The sequence below is a fragment of the Miniopterus schreibersii genome (genome assembly GCF_964146895.1).
Source record: "Miniopterus schreibersii genome assembly, chromosome: 5".
NCBI classification, from domain to species: Eukaryota; Metazoa; Chordata; class Mammalia; order Chiroptera; family Miniopteridae; genus Miniopterus; species Miniopterus schreibersii.
The window spans coordinates 7399233-7427067 of NC_138106.1; the positions used below are offsets into that span (position 1 = coordinate 7399233).

At 45.4% G+C, this 27835-nt stretch overlaps 1 protein-coding gene across 6 annotated transcripts in view; it reads left to right on the top strand.

The window, feature by feature from the left end:
- The first annotated feature begins 1491 nt into the window (after window positions 1-1491).
- The window catches only part of VPS26C (VPS26 endosomal protein sorting factor C), a 48468-nt gene continuing 22124 nt past the window's right edge, over window positions 1492-27835 (top strand). For 5 of the 6 annotated variants that reach the window (XR_013998936.1, XR_013998937.1, XR_013998938.1 and 2 more), the window contains exons 1-5: window positions 1800-2006; window positions 17978-18121; window positions 19550-19699; window positions 24332-24412; window positions 26538-26612. Coding sequence is in view for 2 of the 6 variants with exons in the window: in XM_081139164.1 (XP_080995290.1) it covers window positions 1950-2006; window positions 17978-18121; window positions 19550-19699; window positions 24332-24412; window positions 26538-26612 (507 nt within the window). In the remaining 4 variants the exon portion in view is untranslated. Of the gene's footprint in view, window positions 2007-17977; window positions 18122-19549; window positions 19700-24331; window positions 24413-26537; window positions 26613-27835 lie in introns of all 6 variants that reach the window. The other variant, XM_081139165.1, reaches the window with a different exon arrangement.

Consider the following 27835-nt stretch of genomic DNA (forward strand, 5'->3'; position numbering starts at 1 on the left):
CCCCATGAGAACAGTTTCAAACAAGGGTCAGCTACCCAGAGAAACCAGAATCAGCTAAGAGAGCTCCAGCACCGGCCAGGTGCGAGCCACGTGCCTCAGCACAGAAGCCAGGCCTCGAAGAAAACCCGGAGGGAGCGTCTGAGAGCCCGAACCGCGACTCGCGCCTCCCCACCCTCGCTAAGGCCCTGGGGTCCCACTCGAGGCAAGGGATTGACGCTTTGACATGTTCTGAATCTTAGTAACTGAAACTGACCAGGAGGTTCCAGTATCCCCTTGGGTGTCGTTAAGGGGTGGAAAACAGCAGTGATGGGACGAAACAACCGCACTGTTCCATGTTTGGAAGCCATCGCACCGAGACGGCTCAGCGAACTGACCCCACTGGAACTAAAGCCCTTGGCGCTGCCCCAGCCTCCATCGAGACTGGGCGCAGCCCGCGAAGAGGAGGAAAATGCGGCACACGTGTCCTCGAGGAACAAGAAATGTTCCGCCGTGTAATACGCAGAGCGCAGGTCGCCGGAGCCAAGGGCTCCAGCGTGGGCCCCCGTGTTCCTTCCCGTTTCCGCCTTGTCGACGGCGGCCGATCTTCTAGGCGTCGGGAAGGACGGGCGAGCCCGGTGGACAGGGGCCCGCTTCTTGAATGGCCAGCCTGGGGTTACCAAGTCCCTGAGGAGCTGCTTCAGAACCGCCGAGCTGGAGGTGCCAGGAGGACATCCGAGAGGGAGACGGGACCCCCGGGGCAGAGGGGAGCCGAGCGCGGGGAGCGCCCCGGAACCGCCCCCAGAAGCAACTGCGCCGCCGCCGGCCTGTGAAATCCCTCAGTCTCGAGAGGGAGGCGCTCGCGAAACTGACTCACTAAATCGTCTTACAGAAAATGTCTCATGGAATCGCATAAGTAATGCAGTTTTTAAAAACATCGGCATCAAGGAGTTCAAAGAAACCGAAAGTACTTAATTTTTACCTCTCTGCTTACTGGAGACGTCCTCGTTTAAAGCACTCACACGAGGTTTTATTTCCGCAAGCGTAGCGCGTTGCCTAACACTGCACTGCTGCCCCGCCTGAGGGGCTGCTCCCCCCAAAACCGTGTGCGGCTGGCGTCTAGTTCGGGCAGCTCCTGCTGCGGAATGACGGGGAGACGAGGCCGACCCGCTCGGCTCCGGCTCCCACCTCCACGCGGCCGGGGCGCAGGCCCGCGCGCCGCGTCTCCCCGCGCCCTGCGCACGCACGTGAATATTCAACACCCGGTCCGCGGCGCGCGCCGGCGGAGTACCCACAAGCCCCCGCGCCCCGCGCCCGGCCGCCGCGGCTCGAGCCGGACGAGGTCACCGCGCTCTCCGAGACCTTGGCGCGGGGCTCGGCGGAGGCTGGGGGCAGCTGCGCCGCCCGTCAACCGGCGCTGTGTAGGCCTTGAGTGCGGGCTGGACCCCGGGGCGCCGGACCTCAGAATCCTCAGGAGAAAGTGCGGGAGGACGGGAGAGGACGAGAAAGAGACGGGGAGGGGACGCATTCCCCAGCCGACGCCGCTTTAAAGCCAACTCACTAGTGCAGCGGCTTCGCGCCGCACAGCCTGACGGGAGAATCAGCTTCCCAGCGCGGGCTGTACCCGAGACGGGCCTCCGGCACCGCCCCCGCCGCGGCGCACGCCGGGAGAGCCGACTTACCCCTCCCTGCAGTAAACGGGCGAGAGGGAGGGTATTTCCGGTGTTCTGACTCTTTTTACGGAAGGGGTGGGGCTCTCCTGATCCCGCCCCTCACGCCGGCGGGGGCGTGACGAAGAGTGATAGCCCCTCCCATCGACCGGCCCCTGCACCGGAAGGAGAAAGCAGGGGAGTCTATCTGGCGGTGGGCGCGCGGTCACGTGACGCAACTGCCCGCGTCGGGGGGACGGGTCATCCCTCCATCTCCTCGGGTCACGAGTGACAGGAAGTGGCTCCTGCAACGGAGTTTTCGAGATGGGGACCTCCCTGGACATTAAGATTAAAAGAGCGAACAAGGTTTATCATGCAGGGGTAAGTGGAGTGGGCGGGTCTGCAGGTCGCGTCGTTCCCAGGATTCCACGCTCATCTGGGTGCCCGTGGGCGGGGCAGGGGCGCGCCGCCGGGTGCGTCCCTGTCAGGTGCGTCCCCGTCTGGTGCGTCCCCGTCAGGTGCATCCCGCGCGCGGTCGGCTGCCCAGCCCAGAGGCCCTCGAAGGAGTCGCCGCCACGTCCGGGGGGCGTGCGGACCGCGGGGCCGGCGCCGGGGCTGCAGTGCTAACCGCTTGGCTCCTCGAACACCGGACCCCGCCTCGGTTCCGGGGCTCGAGCTGTCGCGGTGCCCTGAGGGCATGACCGAGCGACCCGTTCCCTCGCTCGGAAGGCAGAATTCACCTTCAGAACCGAAATACGCACTTCAAACTGGGCCACCTCTAACACCATACAGAAGTTACTCATTTCTCTGGTTTTAATTTTTGAGTAACATAACGAAGGAATGGCATATTAAAATGCAAGATGCGGGTCCCCCCCCAAAAAAATCTTAACTATGACACTAACAAGTTTTATGCCCCTGGCCGCTTAACCTCCTCGGTCCTCCGTTTCCTTATTTGCAAAATGAAACTGTTGCAAGGTTCCTCTCACTCCAGCTCAGGGAATATCAGCTCTTAGTCTTCGTCTGAATCAGTCACCTTGGGGGATTTTAAAATGTGATTGACCAGGTCCCCCCGCAGGGGTGCCAGTGATTCCATCGTGCAGCCAGGGTTGGAATCACAGGTGCTCTCCCTGTGGCATAAGACTGGGAGTGGTGCGTAGTCACATGACTGCAGCGAGGTCTCGAAAGGGATGGCGTCCCAGGCAAAGATCGTGAATGGATACTAAAAGCTTTGGGCGCAAGATTATTGCGGAAACCTGGTACTTACACAAACTCAAATAGTCACCTTAAATGCAAAGGGAAACAGCTACCTTTATAACGGAAGAATCTGGTAGTCACCACCCTAACCAAGACCAACAGTGACCACCCCCTTTCCACCGCCACCGATGGGACTGACATGTTCTGGTGGAATAATAGAAGGTACCGGCACGATGGATGCGCCGAGGCCGCAGCTCACCTGTGCAGCATTCCTGCCAAAAATGTCTAGCCTAAAGCTGCTCATAAGGAAACAATCGGACATAACAAAAATTAGGAACATTCTATGAAATAATTGGTCCAGATTCTTCAAAAATGTCAATGTCATAAAAAGGGGAATTTTTCTAGATTAAGAGACTAAGGGGATAGGATAACCAAATACAATGCATAATTTTTGATAAATAAATTTGAATATGGACTATATTAAATAATACTTTTAGTATTAAATTTTCTGAATGTGACATTCACATTTTTGTTATGTAGGAGAATACTGAAGTATATAGAGGTCAAGTGTCACAGTTACTAAATTTTAAATGGTCCAGCCATAAACTGTGTGCGTGCACGCAAACACTCCCACGTGTGACGAGAAAAGAGAAAGCAAATGGGGCAAAATATTGCTAGTAACTCCAGTTGAAAGCTATATGGGTCTACTTTGTATTCTTTTTAAAAATAACATCTTTATTGAGATCTAATTCAAATACCATAAAATGTACCCTTTCAGAGTATAGAATTCAGTGGTTTCAACATATTCACAGAGTTGTGCAACCATCATTACCCCCAAAAGAAACTATTAGCAGTCGTCATTCCCCTTCCCTGTCATCCACTGCCAATCACAGCGGTGCTGTCTCTATGGATTTGCCTATTCTGGACATTTCATGTAAATAGAATCCTACCATATGTGGCCTTTGTGCCTGGCTCCTTTCACTTAGCACGTATCAGTTCCTCATTCCTTTTGATGGCCGAATACTATTACGTTGTGTGGAAATACATTTTATTTATCCATTCATCTGATGATGGGCCTTTGGGTTGTCTTCACTTTTTGGCTACTGTGAATACTGCTGCTATGAACATTCTAGTACAAGTTTTGGTGTGAACATACATTTTCATTTCTCTTGGATAGATACTGAGGAGTAGAATCGCTGGGTGATATGGTAACTTTATGTTTAATTCTTTGAAGACCCACCAAACTTTCCTAAAGTACCTGTACCACTTTACGCTCCACCAGCAGTGTATGCAGGTGCCAGTTTCTCCTTTACTTTGTATTCTCATAACTTTCCTGTAGCTTGGAAATATCAAAATGAGAATTGGGGGGGGCAGTGACAGGAGACTATATACATTTTACTTTAATACTTATTCTTTAACAAGTTAGCACATTCCATTCAGAGATGTTACTCCAGCTGAGATGCTGAGATGTTTTCTATGGTTTAAAATATGGTACAAGTAATAAAAAGCACAGTTAGAAAAGATGCAAAGAAATGGAATCGTGAAATTGACCCAGCCGAAAGTCTTACCCAGCTAAGACTGCGTCTGTGGGTGGGGAGTTGAAGGTGGTGTCAGCTGTGTCCATCTGGTGCACATTCTTTGGTGCCATTTTCAGGACCAGAATCTCCAGTTATTAGCTATGGCAGTGTTTCTCAATCTTCAGTCACTTTTACGCTTGATGTGTTTGACCTAATGCAATTACACTAAATACATTTAAAAAAATTTATTTATTTAAAATATGTTTTTATTGATTTCAGAGAGAGGAAGGGAGAGATAGAAACATGAATGATGAGAGTCATTGATCGGTTGCCTCCTGCACGCATCCTACTGGGGATCAGGCCTGCAACCCGAGCATGTGCCCTGACTGGGAATCGAACTGTGACCTCGTGGTTCATAGGTTGATACTCAACCACTGAGCAACACCGGCCAGTCCACACAAAATACATTTTAAAGGTGACCTTATATGGTGATTATAAAAGAAAAACTAATAAACTTCTAAATAGATGGTTGCTATATCTTTTTTAAAAAGCCCCCCCAAAAAAAGTTGTTAAACTAATCAATATGATGAGTTGACAAAAATATACTCCTGCACATATAGGCCTCTGACTCATATGTTAGAGACTCCATGATCCATGATTCAGGATAGGTGGAGTAGGTGGGAGGACCGTTGATGAGGTCTCAATGCCTTTGGACAGTGCATGTTTCTAGTGTAGTTTGCACCATGGTTGTACAAGGCATGGCCTCTCTGTCCCACCCTCCCTACTCATAGCTGGCTGCAGGTGGAACTAATAACATACATGTTTTCAATTTTTCTTTGTGCATCTCAACAGCACTGGTAAAGATGCACTTACTAAAGATTTGACTCATTGGTGGCAAGCACAGTACCTGTAACTCTCATGGTTTGCTTGAGGTGGCTGCCACCTATGTTGGCCTGTTCCTTAGGCCATAAGTGATTGTTATTGAAGCAAACTATGTTTGTCCATGTAACCATATAAAACAGTCTTATGTTCTACTGAGGACCTGGCAAACACTGGTGTGGGCCATTGTCAGCATCACTCCTATTTTACTAATGAGGAAACTGAGGCCTACACAGGTTGAGTAATTTGCTCAAGATCATCCAACTAATGAAAGTCTGGATGTCAGCACAGGTCATTCAGATTTCAGAGTGTGTCCATCCAACACTATTATATCTCTTCCCTAAGAGTGGCTATTTTTATGGAGAAAATTTTAACGTAGAAGTTGTTATTAATTTCCTAAGAGTGCTATAAATAGCATTGTAATAATTCAACTTAAAAAACTGCTATGACTTCTACTCAGATGATTCTGTTACTGTGTTTCAGAGTATCTTAGTTGTGGAAGCATTTGAAAATGGCTTTGATTCTTTTTGTCACCAGAGAACCTAAGTTATGCTTGAATTTAATAGTGACATTTGGGTGTTTTCCTAGAAAAAAAATATGCTCATTGACAAAATGATGGTTTTTTTAAATCTCAATTGAATAATGTTTAAGGATATAGATAGTATGTGCCAAATTAACAATTAACAATTAAAAATACAGAGGACTGGAAATCTTTCTCCCTCTTGTTGACTCTCTTTTCTGTCCCTGGAGGTATCCACTGAAGCTTGTATACTGTCCCAGACATTTCTTATGCATAACAGGTGCACATGTGCACAAACACACACAACTTGTTCTTTTTGCTTAACAATGTGTCTGTTTTGGTCCTGGATACCTTTCCTTATCACATCTTCATCCACCTTATTCTTTTTTAGACTGTAACTTAAATTCCTTCAGCCGATGTCTACTGATCTCATGGGGCCTACAGGTCATAGAGAAAGAGGTAAATACAGAAAGAAGAGGTGATAAAGTACATGTGTGGTATGTGAGAGGCACTAAGCAGGTGTAGTCATTTTGAGGGAAAGAGAGCTGGGGCTTCATTGACGTGGCCCTGTTTGAATCTAGTTTTGAAATCTAAGTTACATCTCAGCAGCATTGGTAGAGACCCAGTTACTATTTGGCTCCTCGGTGGCAAGCACAGTACCTGTAATTTGTGTGTAACATACACCTGTGATGTCATGCCACCTTCTCCCTGAGAGTTTCTCCCATTGAGTCCAGAAAACTGACTTGTGTTTCCAAAGCCCCGTGGATGGAATGACACAATCAGGAATGTGATAAAAATTCCCTAATTCCCTATTTCCAGCCAAAGTTGTAATTTCCCAATGAGAGGACTTAATATTGTTGTATAATAACGTAAACTAGCATAGCCCTTTCCGACTCATAGTGCTTTAATCCTCACGAATACTGAAGAGGTGGCATTTTCCCCTCACTTTATGGTTGAAAAGACTGAGGCTCAGAGAATTCAGTGGCATACCAAGAGCATTGATAAGAGCAAATATTTGAAATTGTGTCCTTTTATTCCAAAGTCCAGGACTCTGTGTGCCTTCTCTGGATCTGAATTCTCATCTGTAGGATGGAGTTGATACCCACTCAGAGGATTTGTTGTGAGGATTAAATGAGATAGTGCTTTTGTTTGTTTGTTTGTTTTTTTAACATATCTTTATTGATTTCAGAGAGAGAGATAGAAACATCAATGATGAGAGAGTCATTAATCGGCTGCCTAGCCCGCAACCCGGGCATGTGCCCCGACCGGGAATCGAACCCCGATCTCCTGGATCCTAGGTCAATGCTCAACCACTGAGCCACGCCCGGCCGGGTGAGATAGTGTTTTAAGACATTTATTATAAAGCACAAATTGCCAGTTATAAAATAGTCACAGGGATGTAAAGTACAGCATGGGGAATATAAATAATATTGTAATAACTAAGTGTGGTGCCAGGTGGGTACTAGACTTACCAGGGTGATCACTTTGTAAGGTATATAAATGCCTAATCACTATATTGTACACCTGAAACTAATACAATATTGTATATCAACTGTAATTGAAAAATCTTATTTTTAAAAGACATTTTTTATAGGTTCTGACTAAAATGGTAGGTGGTAAAGGTACCGTTAAGCTTTTCCACGATGTCTCTTCACACTTAGAATTGGTCTGTCTGCCCCAGTGTTAATTAAGTTGTTAGTACACCTTGCAGATGGCACAGTAAGAGCTTATCAGACGCTTTACAGATTTTTGGATGTCACTTCATGGTGGACTTGGAGGAAGGAGGGCCAGTGACCTAGGAGATCAGATAGATGACAGCATTTCTGGCACTGAAAGCTGACTGTGGTTTTGGTATTGCTGTGTACTTTGCTTGGTGCAGTAGATGTGTTCTTGACCAAAGAGTTTGACTCAGATGCATTGTAAATTTTGTTATATTTTCATCGCGCTAGAGGAGCTGATTAGTTAGAAGAACCCTGCAGTGAATCTTTTTGTAATGTAAATATAATTCATTTGTTTTTATAAATTCAGCGTGTTTAACATTCTTTAATCCTGGCAGACATACTCATGAAAATGACACTTAAATATTGTGGGTGTGAAAACATAAATAAGAGATGTACTACCCAGCATAGCTGGTTACAGTGACAAGGGGTTTATGCACAGAGGGCTCATTGCTGTCGCCACAGGAAAAATCCTCTACACAATAGTTCGTCATTATGAAGAAAAATTGCAAAGCTAGAATGGTATGGGAAAAAAAAGCCTAACTATTTTACGTTGTATTACTGGATTCTTGATACGTGAGTGGTCATTTATAGTGACTGCTGTGGGAAGAACTTAGGGTATAAAAATACAGATCTTTGAGGCCCCGGCCAGGTAGTTCAGTTGGCTAGAGTGTTGTCCCAGTATGCCAAGGCTGCGGGTTCAGTCCCCAGTCAGGGCACATACAAGAATCAACCAATGAATGCATAAATAAGTGGAACAACAATTCAGTGTTTCTCAAATCAATAAAATAAATTTAAAAATACAGATCTTTGAGCTAGGGGGGATCTCATTTTGTAGGAGGTGTAAACCTTTAGAAAACACAGTCATCTAAACTTGAAGTGGGTCTCTCTTCTCACTCATAATATAATAGTCCTGAAAAGGTTTGTCTCCTAAATCATACCCTAACCCTTATATCATGCATGAGAGGTACTTTCAGAATTATCCAAGCCTGTTGGAAAACTGGGATGCAATAAAATTACTCATTACTCATGTAGCTCTCCATTTGGTGTCTGGTGCCGCAGCTTTTGTGCTGGACTGAATTGGGAAAGCCGGCCTGGCCACTGTGGTGTGTCAGTTTCTAGACTTTGCAGCCTCTGGACAAGTCTTAGCACGTCACCGACACTCTTGACCCTGGCAGGCTCCAGACTTTGGCAGGGTAGTTGGATTTTTCTCTGCCTTCCTCTTGATGCCAAGTCACCAGTCCAGACCTCTTGACCTTGAGTCACCAGTCCAGAGCTCCTGACCCTGCATCATCCTGGGTTCAGCCCTATGTGGCAGCCTTTGCCTTCTGCCCGATTCCTGTGGTAACTGTCCCCAGCACTGACTCCTGGCTGTGCTGCCCTGGGCTGGACACCAGCAGCACAGGCTGGTTGTGCAGAGATGGCCCCGCTCTTCCTCCTGTGATTCCCCCTCATCCCCTTTCCCTCTACTCCCAACCTGAGTCAGCAGAGCCCTGCTGTCTGTTCTATAGCTGGTCACTGCTGTCACCCCATGTTGCCTGTCCCTGGTCCTCCTGTCCCTCTGAACTGTGTGCCCTTCCACTCCCCACTGTCCTTCAGGCCAAGCTGACCCCTCCTTGGCCCTTCTCACTCCCATCACTCTGTACCTCTGTTCCCCATCTCTGCAGCCTCTCTCACACTGGCTCCTCTGCCGTATGCCCTTTAGCACAGGCACATTCCAGGAAAGTGTCACTTGAAGCTGGTTTTCCATCCGCTTTTCATTTGACGTCACCTGTGCTTTGGGAGTTTTTAACCCCCTAGCTCTGAAGACCTCTTCATGTCATTCAATGTTTTTAATCAGGTAGTTGTCATATATTACTGCAGTTCTTTTACTAGACAAATCTGACACCACCCCATCCCCACTTAGTTTTTAGGCTTCAACTGCTGCTCATAAAACAAACCCACTTCCCAGCCATCAGCTGGCTGAGCTGCCCTCCCCGTGAGCACACTGAGGCCAGACGTCAGAAGAGCTTTGTTAACATCAACAACTGACATGAATCCACCAGCGAGAAAAGTAGAGCGGTCCAGAGCGTGGAAAGAACTCTGCCCTACTTGGATGGAAGTTTCGGGAGAGGCCAGTAGATGCAGCTACTTGCTTCAGGCTGCTCACGCTCCCTGTGTGCAGATGGGGACCAGTGTGTGCCCGGCTCACAGTCTTTCGTCGTCTTTTCAGGCATACATTTCATCCCACTTGTCTTCATTGTGCTTTGCAGATGCTGTGTTATTTACAACTTCAAGGTTTCTGGCCACCCTGCATCAGACAAACCTCTGAGCACATTTTCCAACAGCATATGCTCACTTTGTATCCCTGTGTCACATTTTGGTAATTCTTGCAATATTTCAAACTCACTATATTTGTCATGGTGATCTGTGATCAGGGATCTGTGATGTTACTATTGGAACTGTTTCAGGGCATCAGGAACCACACCCATATAAGATGGTGAACTTAATTGGTAAATGTGGGTGTTCTGACTGCTCCACCAACTGGCTGTTCTCCCATCTCTCTCCCTGTCCTCGGGCTTCCCTATTCCCTGAGACACAATATTGAAATTAGGCCAATTAATAAGCCTACAGTGACCTCTAAGTGTTCAAGTGAAAGAGTCACTGTCTCTCACTTGAAATCAAAAGCTAGAAGCTTAGTGATGATGAAGCTTAGTGAGAAAAGCTTGTTGAAACCCAAGAGAAGCAAAAGCTAGGCAGGCCTCTTGCACCAAACAGCCAAGTTGTGAATGCAAAGGAAATGTACATGAAGGAAATTAGCAGTGCTACTCCTATGAATCCATGAGGAAGAAAAACAGCCTTACTGCTGATACGGAGAAAGCTTTAGTGGGCTGGGTAGATCAAACCAGCCACAGCAGTGCCGTAAGCCAAAGCCTAATCCAGAGCAAGGCCCTGACTCTTCAAGTCTGTGAAGGCTGAGAGAGGGAGGAAGCTGCAGAAGAAAGTGTGAAGCGGGCTGAGGTCGGTTCATGAGGTTTAAGGAAAGAAGCCGTCTCCACAACATAACGGTGCGGGTGAAGCAGTGAGTGCTGGCTTGTGTAGAAGCCTCAGCAGGCTACCCAGAAGGTCAGCTACGATAACTAATGAAGGTGGCTCCACTGAACAACAGGTTTGCAAAGTAGAGGAAACCTCCTAGTGGAAGGAGATGCCCTCTAGAGCTTGAGAGGATCGACTCCAGTTTTGAAAGAGGTTCTGTGGGTAAAACGTCACCACACTGATCCTCATGCCACAGAGAAATCGTTTGTGAAAGAAGAATCAGTCTATGTGGCAAAGCTTCACTGTTGTCTTCTAAGAAATTGCCACGGCCACCCCAGCCTTCTGCAGTCACAGCCATCAGCATCAAGGCAAGACCCTCCCTCAGCAAAGATTAGGACTCGCTGAAGGCTCAGGTGACAGTGAGCATTTTTTAGCAATTATGTATTTTAAATTAAGATCTGTACATTGTTTCTTTAGACATAATGTTATCACACTTAATAGACTATAGTGTAAAGATAACTTTCATATGCACTGGGAAAGCAAAAAGTGTATGTGATTGGCTGTATTGTGATACTCACTTTATTGCGGACATCTGGAACCAGAACCACCCACAGTGTATTGAGGGGACAGTCTGTTCTCTCACGCGTAGGTGGAAGGCAGTTCAGGCTCAGAAATGGTGCCTTTCTCAAGGTAATGGAAAATGTAACTTACTTTTCATCTCAATCAAAAGCAAGTGTTTCCTCACAAACTGCTCAAGAAAATGAACGATATTGTTTGTTTAAGATAGATTTTCCAAAAATATTTTTAAGCAATGAAACTCTTCTGAAATGAACTCTTATACAGAATTCAAATATGTAAATTTTTATAATGCTAATACTTATTAAAATAGTTTGTCTTAGCCCTGGCCGGTTTGGCTCAGTGATTAGAGCATAGACTGAAGGGTCTCGGCTTCCATTCCCGGTCAAGGGTGGGTACCTCCTTGCAGGCTCGATCCCCCACCCCAGTCAGGGCGCTTGCGGGAGGCAGCCAGTGTGTCTCTCTCACATTGATGTCTCCCTCTCTCCTCCTCCCTCCCTTCCACTCTCTCTGAAAAGCAATGGAAAAAATATCCTCATGTGAGGATTAAAATAAATTTGATTAATTAATTAATTATATAAAATAGTTTGTTTTATAAGCAGACAAAAACAGAGCATATCCATGGGGAGGGAAACAGTGATTCCCTTCCTGCCCTCCAACTCTTCCTCAAATCCCAAAGTGGCTGCAATGGCTTAATCACTTTTAGAATATGACCCTGTTTCAAGAAAGTAGTATAAGTATATTTCCTTCTAATTTGATTATCTCTGGGGGTTTTTGTAGTTGAGGTGTTTCGCATACAATAGGTCATTCTTTTCAGTGCACCGTTCTTTGACACTGTAACTATCATTACAATCACGATGTGGAACAGTTCTGCCACCTCCCAAAATTCGCTATGCCCTCCAAGCACTGATGCCTATAGTTTTCAAGAATGTCATAAGTGGCATAAATATGATTACATGATATGTAGGCTTTTGAACCTGGCTTTGTCGCTTAGCATAATGCTTTGAGATTCATTCATATTGCTGTGTGTAACAGTAGTGTGTTCCTTTTTAATGCTGAGCTATCTTATCTTGTATGGCTGTATCACAGTTTATCCATTCACTGTGAATTTGGGTGATTGTGAATAAAGCTACTAGAGACATCAGTGAACAGATTTTTGTGTGAACATCATCTTTCACTTCACTTGAGTGAAATCTAGAAATGGGATTGCTAGGTAGCATTCCCTGTTTTAATGATAGATCGGAGACAATGCATTCTCTTCAAAACTCTTTCTAGAGGTTTAGTCTGCACCATGTAATATTGGCCATTATGTACTCTGTGGAGAAATATCTGGTGATCGTGTATTTTTCAAACGAAGAAAAACAGTTTTTATACAGAATCGTGGAGCTGGGGATACCTAACAAGCTGAAATATCTTTAATGTTTCTGATTTCCGTTTTCTAACTAAAATGGGTCTCTAGTGCTACTAGAAACACTGAAGTGTTTCAACAAGCCATTACTTGTCTAACTTGTGTTTTCCTACCTACCTCAGTGGCTTACTTTATGGTTTTTAAAAAAATGTTGGTTAATTAACGCATTAGATTCCCTCGGTAAATGAAAGGGCAGCTCACTATTGATGTACAAGGTTCTCTAGACCCAGTGTGGAGTAAGAATCCCATGTGGTTCTAAGTGTTTCTGAAACGTTAGGAAGGAAGGACTTGCTCAGATATGCAGAGGACTCCTGGGAACAGCAATGGCTGTCTTGGCTCATCACACTGCTGGGACCATCAGAAAGCGAGACATTGGAGAGAGGATGGCTGAGGCAGTAAAAGGCGGGTCATCCAGTTAACATTCTAATGCTTACTATTGTGATCACCTCTATCCTGGAGTTTACATTTAGGGATACAGATAATAAAATAGATACGTACTTATTTTAGAAGGTGACGTGCTACAGAGCAATCATGGATGCCTGGTAAGCTAGTGTTGGGGAGGGATGGTCGAGGAAGCCTCACTAAAACGGTGTCACCTGAGCAATGACTTCATTGATGGAGATAAGGGTGCAAGTGTTAAAGAAAAAAATTATTCATGACACTTGTTAAAGACAGTAAGGCAGACTTTATTTAAGGGGAAACTCTTGTGATAGGCGTAGGGACCACTGCATGGGGTCTTGCAGCTGGGAAGAGATTGGGCTCCACTTGGAGTAGAGCATGGGCAAGTGGGAACTGATAGCCAAGGAGCAGGGTGGGTGTCAGCGGGTGGAAAATTATTGAGGGGAAGCATTAGGGGTATGAGGGCTTCTGGCTAAACTGACCTAGCTGGACTTGCTGAAGGCAGGCCAGTGTGAACAGACATCATTTGGGGCTGGTGGATGCGGAACCCAGGCGGAGGCGATCAGACATGGGGGATGGCTGAACTGACTGACAGGTCTTGCTGAAATTGGATGATGGAGAAATGAACAAGGAAATAAAAAGATCAAGGCCTAGTTGAAAGAGCTCAGAGGAGGCTGAGTAGAGTTTGGTCAAGGAGAGAATGTTTGTCTCAAGCCTTGTGGGTGTCTGGAGGATGAGCATCCAGGTGGAGGGAAGAGCATGTGCAAATGCCCTGCGGCTGGAATGTGCAGGCAGGTTAAAGGATTTGCAAGGGCACCAGTGAGGGGTGAGCCTGAGTGATGTGGGAGAGTGTTAAGAGTAGAGGTCAGACCCATTGGGACGAGGGGCACAGCCTCCTTTGTAGGCCATCGGAATGGACTTGGCTTTATTTACTCAGTGAGATGGGAGCCTCTGTAGAGTTCCTTTAAGTAGAAGTGACTTGCCGGTCTCTTGTGTATGCGTCCTCAGCCACGTGGATTCCCCCCCAAATCCATTACATGTCCTGTGCTTCTGTGCTGGTTCTTTTTTTTAATCTTTAGAGGGAGAGGAAGGGAGAGAGAAACACTGATATGTTATTCCACTTATTTACCCATTTATTGATTGATTCTTGTATGTGCCCTGACTGGGGATCAAACCCAGAACCTTGGCATCTCTGGATAACACTCGAACCAACTGAGTGAACCGTACAGGGCTCTGCTGGTTTTTTTAATATCACCTTCTTGTAGGAAATGAATTTATTCCTAGACCAAGCTGACTGAGGTTCTGTGTGATTTCCTTTAACCTCTACTTTTCTTGTGCCTGTGAGATAAGCAGCTGGGGAGGTTCTCACTGTGCAGAGGGCCTCAGTGCCTCCCACTGCTGCAGAGACGGAAAACTGCTTCCTGCTTCCTGCCTGGGCGCATCTGTAGGATTCCTCATTGGGCTCTGCCTCCTCTGCTCCTTAGAAGCTGATCCGTTCCCCCAGTGTGCCCTTGCCTTTGAGAAGCGAATTTCTACAGCCATGGGGCTGTGTTTGGGCTTTTTACTGCATGTGCCCCCTAATCTTTGGTCTTCACTCTTTTTAGCAGCTCTTCCACCTATTTCATTGCATTTAACTGTCTCCTTGCTTCACCAAAAATGGAGTTTGTGGTTTTGTTTCTGATCCTTTTGGGTGATTTCCAGGAAGCTGGGGGGATGCTGACTTGATGTCACCATCTTCAAACCCAGAGTCCTAATTATGGGTTTGGTATTTAATTCCTGAGAACAAGAAAGAAAAAATGTGTGCAGTTTGATAGTGGCCTTTTACATTTAGAGAAGACAAAGTTAGAAAAGGCCTCCCTTTTACCACCCTTAGGGTAGTGGTTTCTGCTGAGAAAGCAGTGTGGCTGTGAAGGCCAGGCGCGACCAGTAGCCTCTGAACGCCTTGTTCCCAGCCTATCTTTTGGTTTATGGTTGAAGATGGCTGATTGGGGCCTTTCTCTAGACTTGGCTCCTTCAGGACAGACTTCGGCTGATTTGCAGCAGGCTCCATGTGGTATGGTTCCCTTAAATGCATCACCTTGCCAGAGGGGTAAGATTTCACAGTGCTGGTGGGATCCCAGATGTCTTGGTGACCCACACTGACGGATAGCACAGGGCCAAGGCCCTGTTAAGGGTCAAGATGTGCAGTGGAAAGCACAGACTGGGATCCCCAGCAGGGGGTGTGCAGGAGGCAGCCGATCAATGACTCTCTCTCATCATTGATGTTTCTATATCTCTGTCCCTCTCCCTTCTGTTACTTTGTGTGCTGCCATGCACACAGCTGTCACACGCACATAAGTGTAGCGCCTGCATCTCTCATCTGTGTTGTTGTTTTTTTAAAATATATTTTTATTGATTTCAGAGAGAGGAAGGGAGAGGGGGAGAGAGCTAGAAACACCAGTGATGAGAGAGAATCATTAATCGGCTGCCTCCTGCATGCCCCCTGCTGGGGATCAAGCCCACAACCCAGGCATGTGCCCTCACTGGGAATTGAATCGAGATCTTCTTGATCGTAGGTTGATGCCCCACAGCTGAGCCAAGCCAGCTGGGCTCATCTGTGTTTCTTAACCTTTCAGATCAAGGGCCTCCTTGGTAACAGGCCAAAAGCTATGGCTCTTCTCCCTAAAAAATATCACACATGTGCATGATTTTGTACATCATTTCTGGGGTTCATTGCCATCCATAAGTCTGTGTGTGGCCTCTCTTTCAAGTCATGGCCCTCAGTTGATGAACCTCCGATTGTTATGTTGGGTGAGGTATAGGCAGTATCCAGAGCCATAACCTCGTTTTCTCCTTGTCAAGAGTGCGCAGTAAGTTCTCTGTGACATCCGGGGTTTCCCTTAATTTCTTCTTTTTTAATACATCTTTATTGATTGCAGAGAGAGGAAGGGAGAAGGAGAGGGAGAGAATTGAAACATCAATGATGAGAATCATTGATCGGCTGCCTCCTGCACACCCCTGCTGGGGATCAAGCCTGCAACCCGGGCATGTGACCTGACCGGGAACTGAACCGCGATCTCCTGGATCCTAGGTTGATGCTCAACCGTTGAGCCACGCTGGCCGGGCTCCCTTAAATTTTAATTATTCAAGTTCATTCTATCCTTTGCTAGGATTAATCAAGAATTGTCTCGTATACCTAAAACTAACACAATGTCACATATCAGTTATAGCTCAATTTAAAAAAATAAAACAAGCACAGAGATGGTTTTCTCATTACCATGAGTCTTAACTTGAGATATCTTCTGTTTCAAAAATTCTTGACTCCTTGGGCTTTGTTTGGACTAATTCTATGCCCTCCTTTTGTTGGTAGGAGTTGAATAGGCCTGTATATTGTTAGAATGTCTAATTTATCTACAAATACTTTATTAATTTTGTATTCTCTCCACTATATTCTTTCTTAATTAAAATCAAAGAATGACAAAAGAGTCCCTTGGGTCATAAAATATTTACTCTGCTTACTTCCAAGGTACTTCACTGCTTTTTCCTTCTTATGTAGTAGGGATCAAGGAAGGGAAGGTTCTACCGACATCCTGATTATCACATGCCAGCCAGTGGTCAGCCCAGATCTGGTCCCAGGGGACTAACTGAAAATGTTCTGATTAAATAGAAGCTGAACTTTTCTCAAGTGCTACCGTTTTGTTTAACTGACAACATTTATGAAGTTATTTTATCTCATTTTATTTTGGGGAATAAATGAAGTGTATTTTTAAAAATATACTGGTGGATTAAATTTTTTAAAATTAGATTTCTGTTCCATTTGGGTTGTACAAAAATTAATAGAATTAATTTTAATTAAATAGAAAAGTTATTTCAGAGGAATTTTCATTTAAATTCGCTGATGAGCTTTTTACCTTAAGAACAAAAGGACTTGTACTCCTGGGATTCTGCATAAAATGGAGATGATAGTGTTTGTTTGAATTCAGACTTCAGGCTTTGGAATAGAGGAGGGGAAGACAAAATACTTCCCACATTTAATGCTCTGCAGCAGTGGCAGGCACTGAGGCCCGGTCCCCAGAGTTCCACCTAAGGGAAGGACTCATTGTGTTTTTTCAGTAGATGACTAGAGGAAATAAAGAGTAAACAGATTTAAACACCAATAGGACAGATTTTTTGATTTTTTTTTAATGCTTTGATCTACAGGTCATTTTTAAATTTTTGATATTTTACCTCTTTTTTTGGGTCTTGTTAACAATTTTCTACCATTTGGCAACAGTCATGCCACGTTTCTGAAGGTCATTTAAGAAACTCGTTGTTTTGTATTTATTGTAGAATCTCTTTCTGCTATTTAATCTCCTTAACTTCCTTTTCCTCTCCATGCCCCCACCCCACCCCGTAGCAAATTGAAACTATCAAGTTCTGTGATGACAGGAAGAAACTGCCATCCAAGAAAGAATGTAGTTAATGTCCATATCATCTTACTTAGTAATTATCTTCAGATAAATGAATAGATGATCTTAAATGATTTGTGAACCAGGGACATCTGGACTTGAACGTTGGCCAGATGAACCAGGACGTGGGTGGGCCAGGAAGTTCTTCAGTGCAAAGGCTGCGTTGCCTTCCCATGCTGTATTCCCAACCTCTAGACCTCTCCAGCGGGGCTCCCTGGGCTAACAGTTGTGTTCATTACTCATACATGTGAAAAGTGCAGTCACTTTCCTCAGCATACTGGAGAGAGAACCTCAAGACAAGGGTTTTATTTTATTGCATTCCTTCTGAAGAGATCGCCTCCATTCATGTGGCCAGGACTCTACCATTCACCCCAGGCCCTCCTCTGCCCTTTTGAATCCAGACATTTGCTGGGACTCTCCCAGCCTGGAATGATGTGTGGAAGGCTGAGATGGGATGAGACTCCTTACCCATCAGTGTGTATCCAGCCTGCCCTGTAATTATCAGTACCCACCCCCACCCCACCCGAGGCCCTTCCTTCTCACCCTGGCCTCCTTATTACAGGTGCCTGGTCTGTAATAAGTGCTGAGTGAATGTCTGCATCTTCAGACAAATTGATTGTGAAGGAGGCTGGCTTTTGCTCATAAATAAGGTGAATGAAGAGACCACCTCATTTGACTGGTGACTGCCTCCTCTCCTAGGAAATGCTCTCGGGTGTGGTGGTCATATGTGGGAAGGATTCTGTCCAGCACCAGGGCGTCTCTCTGACCGTGGAAGGAACCGTGAACCTCCAGCTCAGTGCCAAGAGTGTGGGTGTGTTCGAAGCTTTCTACAACTCGGTGAAGGTAAGAATGCTCAGGTTGCACATTATTAGCTCACTATTCGAGTGCTTGTGGTTATTTGGCAAGTAATGTAGTGATAGTTACACTTTTAATACTAATCAAACTGGAAAAATAGATATGTTGATTCTGAATAGATCCTGTTCTTGCAAGCCCGCTGGCTTTTGTTCCTATTAGATAGGACAGGAGAACTATAAATTCTGACCCAGCCATGACAAAGCCAGAGCTCTTCTGGGAAGTTGTGCTGTGGATTCTGGCCCTCATCTTCCTCAAACAAAACTGCACATTAACTGTTATGGCTGCTGTTGGATTTGGCATTCAGGTAAGAGCAGTGGCTGTTTCTGTGTCATTTAGGGTGGAATTCTATATAACGGAGTGTAAACTCCTTTTCTGTATTTATGGTGTCCTTTTCCTGAGGGATATATTAACTCCTTCAGTTGTGAGGGGAAAAAGTTAAGAGGAAAGAAGGGCTCACTAACTGTATTCCCATTCAGGGCCTTCCCATGTTTTCTACAATTTTCTTATTTTCCTTCAGTAGCTCTTAGAAATTCACTTCAAAAGTTGTGAATTTTCTCAAAGTGATTCCAAACCAAAGCTTAGAATATCTTAGCTGGTTAAGGTGTCATACCTGCCTTTAGGCAGGCTCTAAACGTTAGTACCCGAGTCCCCCTGGAAGCCTTGCACAGGAGCACAGGGCTCAGGCAAGGCCCTGCTCCTCCCACATGGCTGGTGGCTGAAGGCCCTGAGGAGTCTGGTCGACTGTGGCGCACAGGCTGGGCAGGATGAGCCCTGGGCGCAGATGGCAGCCCTCTGACAAATCCCCAACTGTGCCGCTTCTGCTGCTGCATCCTGAAGACGGTGCCTGCCAGGAGGGTTCTTAGGGTGGTTAACTGAGAGATTTGGGGGAGGAGAGGGGAGTAGCGGTTCATTTCCTCCTGTGCATGAAACACCTGAGTGTCCTGTACACGAACCATTGTTGTGCCAAAGACTTGAACTGACTCTGCTCATCTCTAGTCGCAGCACTGTGCTGCCTGGATGCCAGAACGGTGGCATCGAGGGCTCGGGCTGTGTCTCTCAGCTGAATGAGAGACACCAAGACTGGAAGGTGCTCAGAAAGTTCATGTGCTGGACTGAGTGGATTTCTTTTTTTTTTTTTTTTTTTTTAAATATATGGTGGTAAACACCAAATCCATTTATTTTATTATTTTTTTAAATATGTCTTTATTGATTTCAGAGAGAGGAAGGGAGAGGGAGAGAGAGAGAAACATCAGTGATGAGAGAGTCGTGGATCAGCTGCCTCCTGCACGCCCCCAACTGGGGATTGAGCCCACAGCCTGGGCACGTGCCCTGACCCCGAATCAAACCATGATCTCCTGGATCCTAGGTCAATGCCCAGCCACGCCCGGCCGCGCATGAGTGGATTTCTCTTTACAGCCCATCCAGATTATCAACAGCACCATTGAAATGGTGAAGCCAGGAAAGTTCCCCAGCGGCAAAACCGAAATTCCCTTTGAATTCCCTCTGCACGTGAAGGGGAACAAAGTTTTGTACGAGACCTACCACGGCGTGTTTGTCAACATCCAGGTGAGTTTCCCAGTCCCATGCAGTCAACTTCATCTTTCTCCTGCAAAACAGCCTGACCTTCCTTTCCCTGAAAATTAGTAGACAGACCCAAGACTGTAATACTGGGTTTATTTCCGTGGCCTACCAGGTATGTTCTATATTCATTTCTCATTTTGCCCTGAGGAACACATTTTATGTCCGGCCATTCTTTTTGATAGGAATCCTAGAGGACCCATGCTGTAGCTGCTGCTTCAAAACTCCTTTGTTTCTTTGAGCTCCGTTCAGGCCACACTGACACTGTGAAGGGTGCTTTTATTGTTTGGTAATAGATATGCCCTCACTTCTCTCTGGCACTGCACTAACTTGTCTGTTTTTGGACGCATAAATATCTCTTTGTTTAATACCCAAAGGCTACTACTTTAACATAGGCTTGTATTCTCTATTGAACAAACCTTATAAATGGGAGGAAGTGAATTTATGACTTCCTGTCCACCCCTGGTTCAGGATGTCTTTCACAGTTGCCATTGTTGTCTCGAGTTTGGAGGCATGACTCAGAGCGAGCGAGCCTGTCCTTCATTCAGTGGGAAGAAAGGTACTTTTGTGATGTGTCTTGCTGCGGTCCCCCTTCCTAGATGAGACAACAGACACTATTTTGTCTCATGCATGTGCAAGAGGGCTGAAAGTTAGGAGTTTTTTTATTTATTATTAAAGTTTTAGCTGATAATTCGGTCTTGGTAGAGACCATTTTCCTGCTTAATATATAGCAGTTTTAAAATAAAAATCCTCAAAACACTTGTGAGTCTAACCAAAGTGCATGTGAGTTTTGTGAATTGCCTAAAGAACCTGTGGAGAAGCAGCACATGCAGTCTGCGGTGTGCTCTCTTGGAATAAATACCGTTCTGTGAAGAAGAGATGTTTCTCATCTGTTGTTAGTGGTGCATCTGTTCTAGGCAGTTTATATACTAAAGGCTTTGGAAAACCCCTAGGAATTAACAGTAATGATTGGAGGGGCGTCTACATTCAAACAGGCTGCCTGTATAGACATCCAGATGGCTGGTCTATAGACATGAGTCCTCTGGCCAGCTTTCTGGCTTGGGAATACTTTCACCATGAAAGAAAGTAAACGAAAAATGCCTTTTTAGCAAGACTGAAAATCATGACTATTTCATTTTGCAAATTATTTTTGTTCTCTTTCTTGAATCGGCATCAACCTGCTTTCCCCACACAGCTCTTTAATACTGTTTATTTAATCATGTAAGGATATGTTCATTAGAAACTGAGTAGAGTAACATGAAATTTCCACTGGTCATACTTCTTGTTACTTTCTCCTATGTGTATTATTCTTGTTAAAGGATTGATTTGTTTAAAATAAAATTGGCCCGGCCGGGCGTGGCTCAGTGGTTAAGCATCGACCTAGGATCCAGGCGATCGGGGTTCGATTCCTGGTCAGGGCACATGCCCGGTTTGCAGGCTGCGGCCGATCAATGACTCTCTCATCATTGATGTTTCTATCTCTTTCTCTCCCTCTCCTCTCCTCTCTCTGAAATCAATAAAGATATATTTTTTTAAAAAAAATAAATAAATAAAATAAAATTGGAAATTTCATTCTTTTCCTAAAATATACTGCCAAAAAAGACACTCAGATCTTGATACAAAACTATGTGCCTGTGTTTCTGCACAGCTGTGTGTAATTGGAAACTAGGTGAATTCAGAAGGAGAGTTAACATGGTAAATTCTTCAGTTAGGCTAATAATCACCCTGCTCCCCTTTATTTTGGTCACCAGTTCTTACACCCTAGAGTGCTACAACGCAGAATTCTGTACCTCCCCAAATGTCTCACAAATTTCTAAAAGTGATTTCTTCTTAATCTTGTATTTATAAGACTCAACATTTATTAGTATTTTGCCATCTTTTTTTCATCTGGGTTTATTTTTCCTGAATTATTTCAAAGTTAGTTAACACTTCATCTTGAAATACTTAAATATCCATCTCCAAAAATGGGGACATCCTCCCAAATAATTACAGTTACCAAAGTGAACAAAAATTCTCAAATATCATCTAATTCCCAATTCATATTCAAATTCATCATTGCTCCTTTGGGAAAATACACTTCTTGAGAGAAACTAGAATTATGGGGTTTTTAATCTCTTTTTCATTCACCAGTTAATTCCTTCAGTTTCTAGATGGGTCTTTTTCTAGCCTCGTTTTACAGGATAGCAAGTGCCACCCAGAGAGGACAGTGACCACTGGTCACACAGGCAGCCTCCACGTAGGGCCAGAGATGTCCCCCTTCCTCATGCCCATTGCTCGCTGCACAGACTGGCGATTCACAGGTGCATTGCTTTAGATAGAAAGTGTTGTTCAACTCTAATAACATTTTTCTCAAATTATATAGGCACAAAGAAATTTTACACTTAAATTTGAATTGTGCTGTAGTAACATAATGTAAAAATAGTAAAGATTATAAGACAGAATAAAGGATTTAAAAGTAGCCAGTATTAAACCCCCAGCCTGCAGGGGCTGGGTTATTTATTGCTTCTTAGGGGGAGGGCTTGATGGTATTTGCTCTTACTCTGCTCCTCCATCCCACTGTGTTCCTCTCTCACCTTTATGTTAGGTAGTGCATACAAGAATCTCTAGTGACCACCCTAGCAAGGCTTATCCTGTGGCACAAAATACAGCAGTACCAACGTGTCTGCTGAAACTGTGTTCAGAATTAATTCACAGAGATTCTAGCCATCCTTTTTCACAGTTAAAAATACCCATTCTGCCCGGCCGGCCTAGCTCAGCAGATGAGTATCGACCTAGGATCCAGGAGATTGCGGTTCGATTCCCGGTCAGGGCACATGCCCGGGTTGCGGGCTCGATCCCCAGTAGGAGGTGTGCAGGAGACAGCCGATCAATGACTCTCTCATCTTTGATGTTTTTATCTCTCTCTCTCTCTTCCTTCCTCTCTCTGAAATCAATAAAGATATTTAAAAAAAAATTTTTTTTTTAAATGTTAAAAAAACCCCACCCATTCTAGCTCAGCCAGTGTGGTACAGTGGTTGGTTGAGCACTGAACTATGAACCAGGAAGTCACAGTTAGATTCCTGGTCAGGACACATGCCCAGGTTTTGGGCTAGATCCCCAATAGGAGACATGCAGGAGACAGCCAATCAGTGACTCATCATTGATGTTTCTCTCTCCCTGTCCCTTCCTCTCTCTGAAACCAATAAAAACATATTAAATTTTAAAAAGAATACCCATTCTAGGAGTCTGCTTTCAGTCTGTAGACAAGTATCTTTCTTCTTGCCTATTGATGTGTTTACTGATAGTCAAAAAAGATTGAATCTTCTTTTAAAATACATCTTTATTATTTATAGTGTTACAGATGTCCCCCTTTTCCCCCCTTTAACCCTCTCTACCCCATACCTGGCCCCCCCAGAAGATTGAATATCGCACCTTCTTTTGGTGTCCTGCTCAAGTCTAACCCCCTCTGACCTCCTGTAGCTCATAACACCTGGATCTCTCCTTAGTAACTGGGAAAGATCATGATAAAGTGAAAAGATCCAGGGCTTTTTAGCAGACAAGTCAGACGTCGAACCACAGTATTGTAAAGGTTCAGAGCGTGGATTTTGGCAACGGGCAGGTGTAAATTCAGATCCCACCTCTGTGACCCCAGCAGCCTTCGTGACTTTTCCTCCTAGGGGATTAATGAAGTCTTGGCTTGAAGTGCTTAGTTAGCATAGAGCCTGGCACGAAGAATGTCCCAAGTATGTATTTGCCAGAGCGGGGCTCCATTCCTCTCCTGCCCGCATCCTTTGCAAGCTGCAGGGAAGAGCAGTCCAGGAACATCAGCCATGAGCTGATCATTCTTGACAGCTCTGGAAGCTGATGGATATGTGGGGCTTCCTTCCATTCTTCTCTTTACTTTTGTAGATGTTTGAAATTTCCAAAATAAAAGTTTAGAAAGACTTTCCCTTCTTTATTCCTCCTTCAGGTTAAAATATAAAGAGCTAGAGTCCCGGGGCTTTATTCATTGTTCCTACACATACCTTCTCTTCAGGGAACCACACCCTCCCACGAGCAGGGTGACACTGATCTTGCTGGGACAGTGAGTGCGCAGCAGCTCACTAGTCCCTGAAGTGTTGGAGCTGTTCCAGGGCTGCTCATCCTCGCTGCATGTTTCTGTCCCTTCCTACAAAAGAGCTGCATGTCCGAGAGCCCTGTGCCAGGCCCGTACTCCGTGTTCAGCACACGGTATCTCTCCTCGTTCTCGCTGAAGGTGGGTGGTGATCCCCATTTCACAGAACAGCAAGCTGAAGCTCAGAGAAGCTGTGCTGTTTGTAGGACAAATAACTGGATGTGAACTAGCTTCTGTTCTCAGTGCCTGCTCTTTCTTTTGCTCCACTCCAGCCTTTCTCTGTGCTGCGGGTGGGACCCTGCACCCCTGTTCCAGTGGCTCCTGCCACAGTATGGCTGTGGGAACGTGTTTTTTAAATATAGACATGCCTTTGTGAACATTAATTCCCTCTACTATGTATATTGATTTCATAGGCACATTAATTAGACTAAGTTTCCCTAAAATACTGACTTGTCCCTTGAGTCTAATTCCAAGATGAAAGCAAGTTACACTAAAGTGACATTTTCCTCTCCGCCTTTTCCATCTAGTACACCCTGCGCTGTGACATGAAACGGTCTCTGCTGGCCAAGGACTTGACGAAGACCTGCGAGTTCATCGTGCACTCTGCTGTAAGCTGCCCGAGGGCTCTGGGCTTTCACTGCTTCCCGGCTGATGAGTTAGCCTCTTACTGTTTCACTGCGGCTCCTGGGCCAGAGGCTAGGGACCTTCTGGCACAGCCAGCAGTATGAGCATCCGCGTGGGTGTCATTCCCTGCCCCCAGAGTCCCATGGGGTGGCACCGTGGGCCCACATGGTGCTGCACCTGAGGGGTTTGTGCCCCTGTTGCAGAGTGCCAGCCAGGGACCCACCTTTAGCATCAGTGAGCATGCTGACCTCTGTCCTGGGAGGAACTCGCCTCGGCCCTCAGGGCTGCACGGCAAACAGCTCGGATGGCCCCGCCTGGTAAAGAGCAGTCATGGCCTTACCCCCTCGGCCGACACAGCAGGCACACACAGGGACACTGAGGGCCAGGGCGGATTGTCCTAACGCCTTCTGCTGATAGTTTGCAGTGGTGTAATGTTCTTTAAAAATTCCTTTCACCTGTCAACTTAGGGAAGCAGATCCTCCTCCCTGACCAGGCAACTGTAAATTCTCGGGAGTCCTCTGCAGCCCAGCTGTGCTAGGCCTTGGTCCTGCAGAACCTGGCAGTGACTGGCAGTGCCTGCCCTCAGGGTGACACATGGTAGCAGATAGTCATGCTCATAGTCCTAGATTCCCTGGGGAGAATTTGAAATTGCATTTCTTTTACAGTATTATGAAATGTGCATGGGTACTTTAATAGTGACTTAAGTTAAAATGTAAGACTTAAGTATTTCATGCACAAGGTTGGCAAAATCCCTTATATCCTTCATTGGCATCATTTTCTTTACTTTTTAGGACTTCCAACCTCTGTAGTTTCTTCTTTGTAAATTTTTAATTATCACAGTGGTTAAGTGCCTCCATTAGTGATAAAATGCATGCATTTGTATAAAATATGATTACAGTATTTTTAAAGTTATTTAGATGGATATTTCCCTTTTTTGTGTCTTTAAATTGAAACAAAACAAAAATTTGTTAAATGCAGATTATGCCCCAAAAAAGACATATACCCTTTATGTCCTTAATAAAAAGAGCCTCCAACTTTGTGAAGAATGAGCCCAAATCAGCACCCTGCCCAGAGTGAGGCCCCCTGGCCCACTCCTTACTGCAGAGCCTTGTCCTTGGTCCCCTGAGAGTGGTCAGCAATGGCCGAGCTGTCTGGGCTCCTCCCCGCCCCCAGCTCTTTCTCACTGCGTGTCCTTCAAGAGTTGTGTGCAGCCTTGTAGGTCATGTGACCTGTAGTTGACAAGTTAAATGTCCCTTTATGTCCTGTGATGAAGAGTATATTCACTAAAGAATATATTCGTGACCCTGTTAATAAAAAGAATATATTCAAGAAGAATATGCCCTAGAATGAGCTTTTGTTAAATGAGTAAACTTGGCAGATTGGTCAGTGCCTTCCTCCATGTGGCTCCCCTGCCACCTGGGCGTGACTGGAGTTTGGGTCCCAGGCCCTGAGTGAAGGACGCCAGGCAGGCCCTTCTGAAGCTTGGCTGTGTTGGTGGATTCTGTGGCTCTGTAGTGTGGAGATGATCACTGTTAATTATGGTAATATTTATAGTTATTTTATAGGATTGAGTCCTCTAGGTAGACAGTTGTACAGCCGAGTGGCTGACAATATTGGCGTTGGAGCCCAACAGCCTGGGTTTGCACCTTGGCTCTGCCACTGACGTTCTCTGTGCCTCACTGTCCTGTCTGAAGTGGGGCCAGTGACAGCTACAGTACCCTGTAGGGTCACCAGTCGATTTAGTGGCATATCATAAATACACTGGTGTTGGCTCTAATTCTGAGAAAGAGGTCTAAAATATCTCCCAGTAATACCACTCTGTTTCTTAAATCTGATTTTAAATTCTGGACCTGCAAGAGCCTTTGAGATTAAGAAGTCTGTCCCCTCGGTTTACAGATGAGGAAACTGAGTCACAGGGAGGAAGAACTTAGACATAGAACACAACGCTGTTTTTTGGCAGAACTGTGTTCAGAACCCCAGTATACTGACTTCGTACCAGGTTCTCCTGATTCATATGCTGCCCTTCTTTTCTGTAAAAGGGAAGGAGAAGTCTGACCTGCAGAACTCTTGCCCTCAGGCCACTGATTTTGGTTTTACCTCCTGTTTCAGCCTCAGAAGGGGAAACTGACTCCGAGTCCCGTGGACTTCACCATAACCCCTGAAACCTTGCAGAATGTCAAAGAGGTAACGTGTCTTCACACCCGAGTGCCAGGGATGTTTTCTTAGCAATTGGATCCCACGGACAGACTGTTGCCTGATTGTTCTTTGCTTGGGTATCGAGAGGAAATTCCTGGTTATCGTCTATACCCAAATAGTCTGGGTTTTCTCTTTTGATTTCTTTTTAAACTCAGAAACTACTTAGGAGACTACTACCTTTGAAAGGTTTCTCAGGATATACCTGAGAAATATTTATATACCTGGTAATATTTTTCATTTCTTACACCTTCTCCTAGTTTTGCACTGTGGTTAGAGACTCTCTTCCCTGAGCACCAGTCCCCACCACCTATGCTCGGCCACCTGCCTCTTCTCATCCACGCACACAGCATTTCTTCCTTGCCCTGGCCCGCATTCTGCTCTCTAGACGCTCTTGATGAGTCGGGTTGAAGGCAAGCTTGGGACTGGGGCACATGAATGATGCTGGCCTCGTCCCTCGGAGCCACAGCTGAGGCAGGGCTGTGTCATAGGCTGCCTTTCAGAAAGTTCATTTACCATCCCTGCCTTCTCCAGTTTCTGGAGAGTACACGACTCCCGTGGGCCAATCAGACTCTTCTCCTGCAGGAACCTGAACCTTGAGTGGAGAAGCTCACAGGGACAGTGGGTGGGTAGAGATGGGCCTCAACTCTACTGCTGAGACCTCACCTTGCCCTGAGAACTCCCTACTGGCATCCCAATTAGACCCACTTTTTCTTAAGTTGTTTAGAATAAGTTTATATTTCTTAGTTCTGAAGAATCTAAATGATACAAAACTGGTAAGAGAGCTGGAGTGAGGAAGAGGCGTTGAGCAGAGAGGTACAGGCTACTGCAGGTATCCCTGGTAAACAGCATCTCACCGGATCTGCTGAAATACAGTCTCTCTAGTAGAGGAATGTAACCCATTCTTTTCATTTTGAAAGCTGTCACATTTTATTCCTTACATCTTGTTCTGTACCCTCTGGTGTACTTTATTGTTTCTTTTTCCCATCTTTAGTCTCATTTATTAAGGTTGTGAGGGTTTGTTTCTTTTCTGTTCTTAGTGTTGTTTGCTCCTTTTTTCTCTAAAATTCTATCTGTACATTTCTACTTGTTACCTGTAAGTGTTCAAACATGCATGGACAGAAATAAATTTAAATAACAGCATTGAGAATAAGCACTTTCTGGCAGAAGATTTGCAACATTTTTGCATTTTCTTCCCATCACACTGCCTTGTT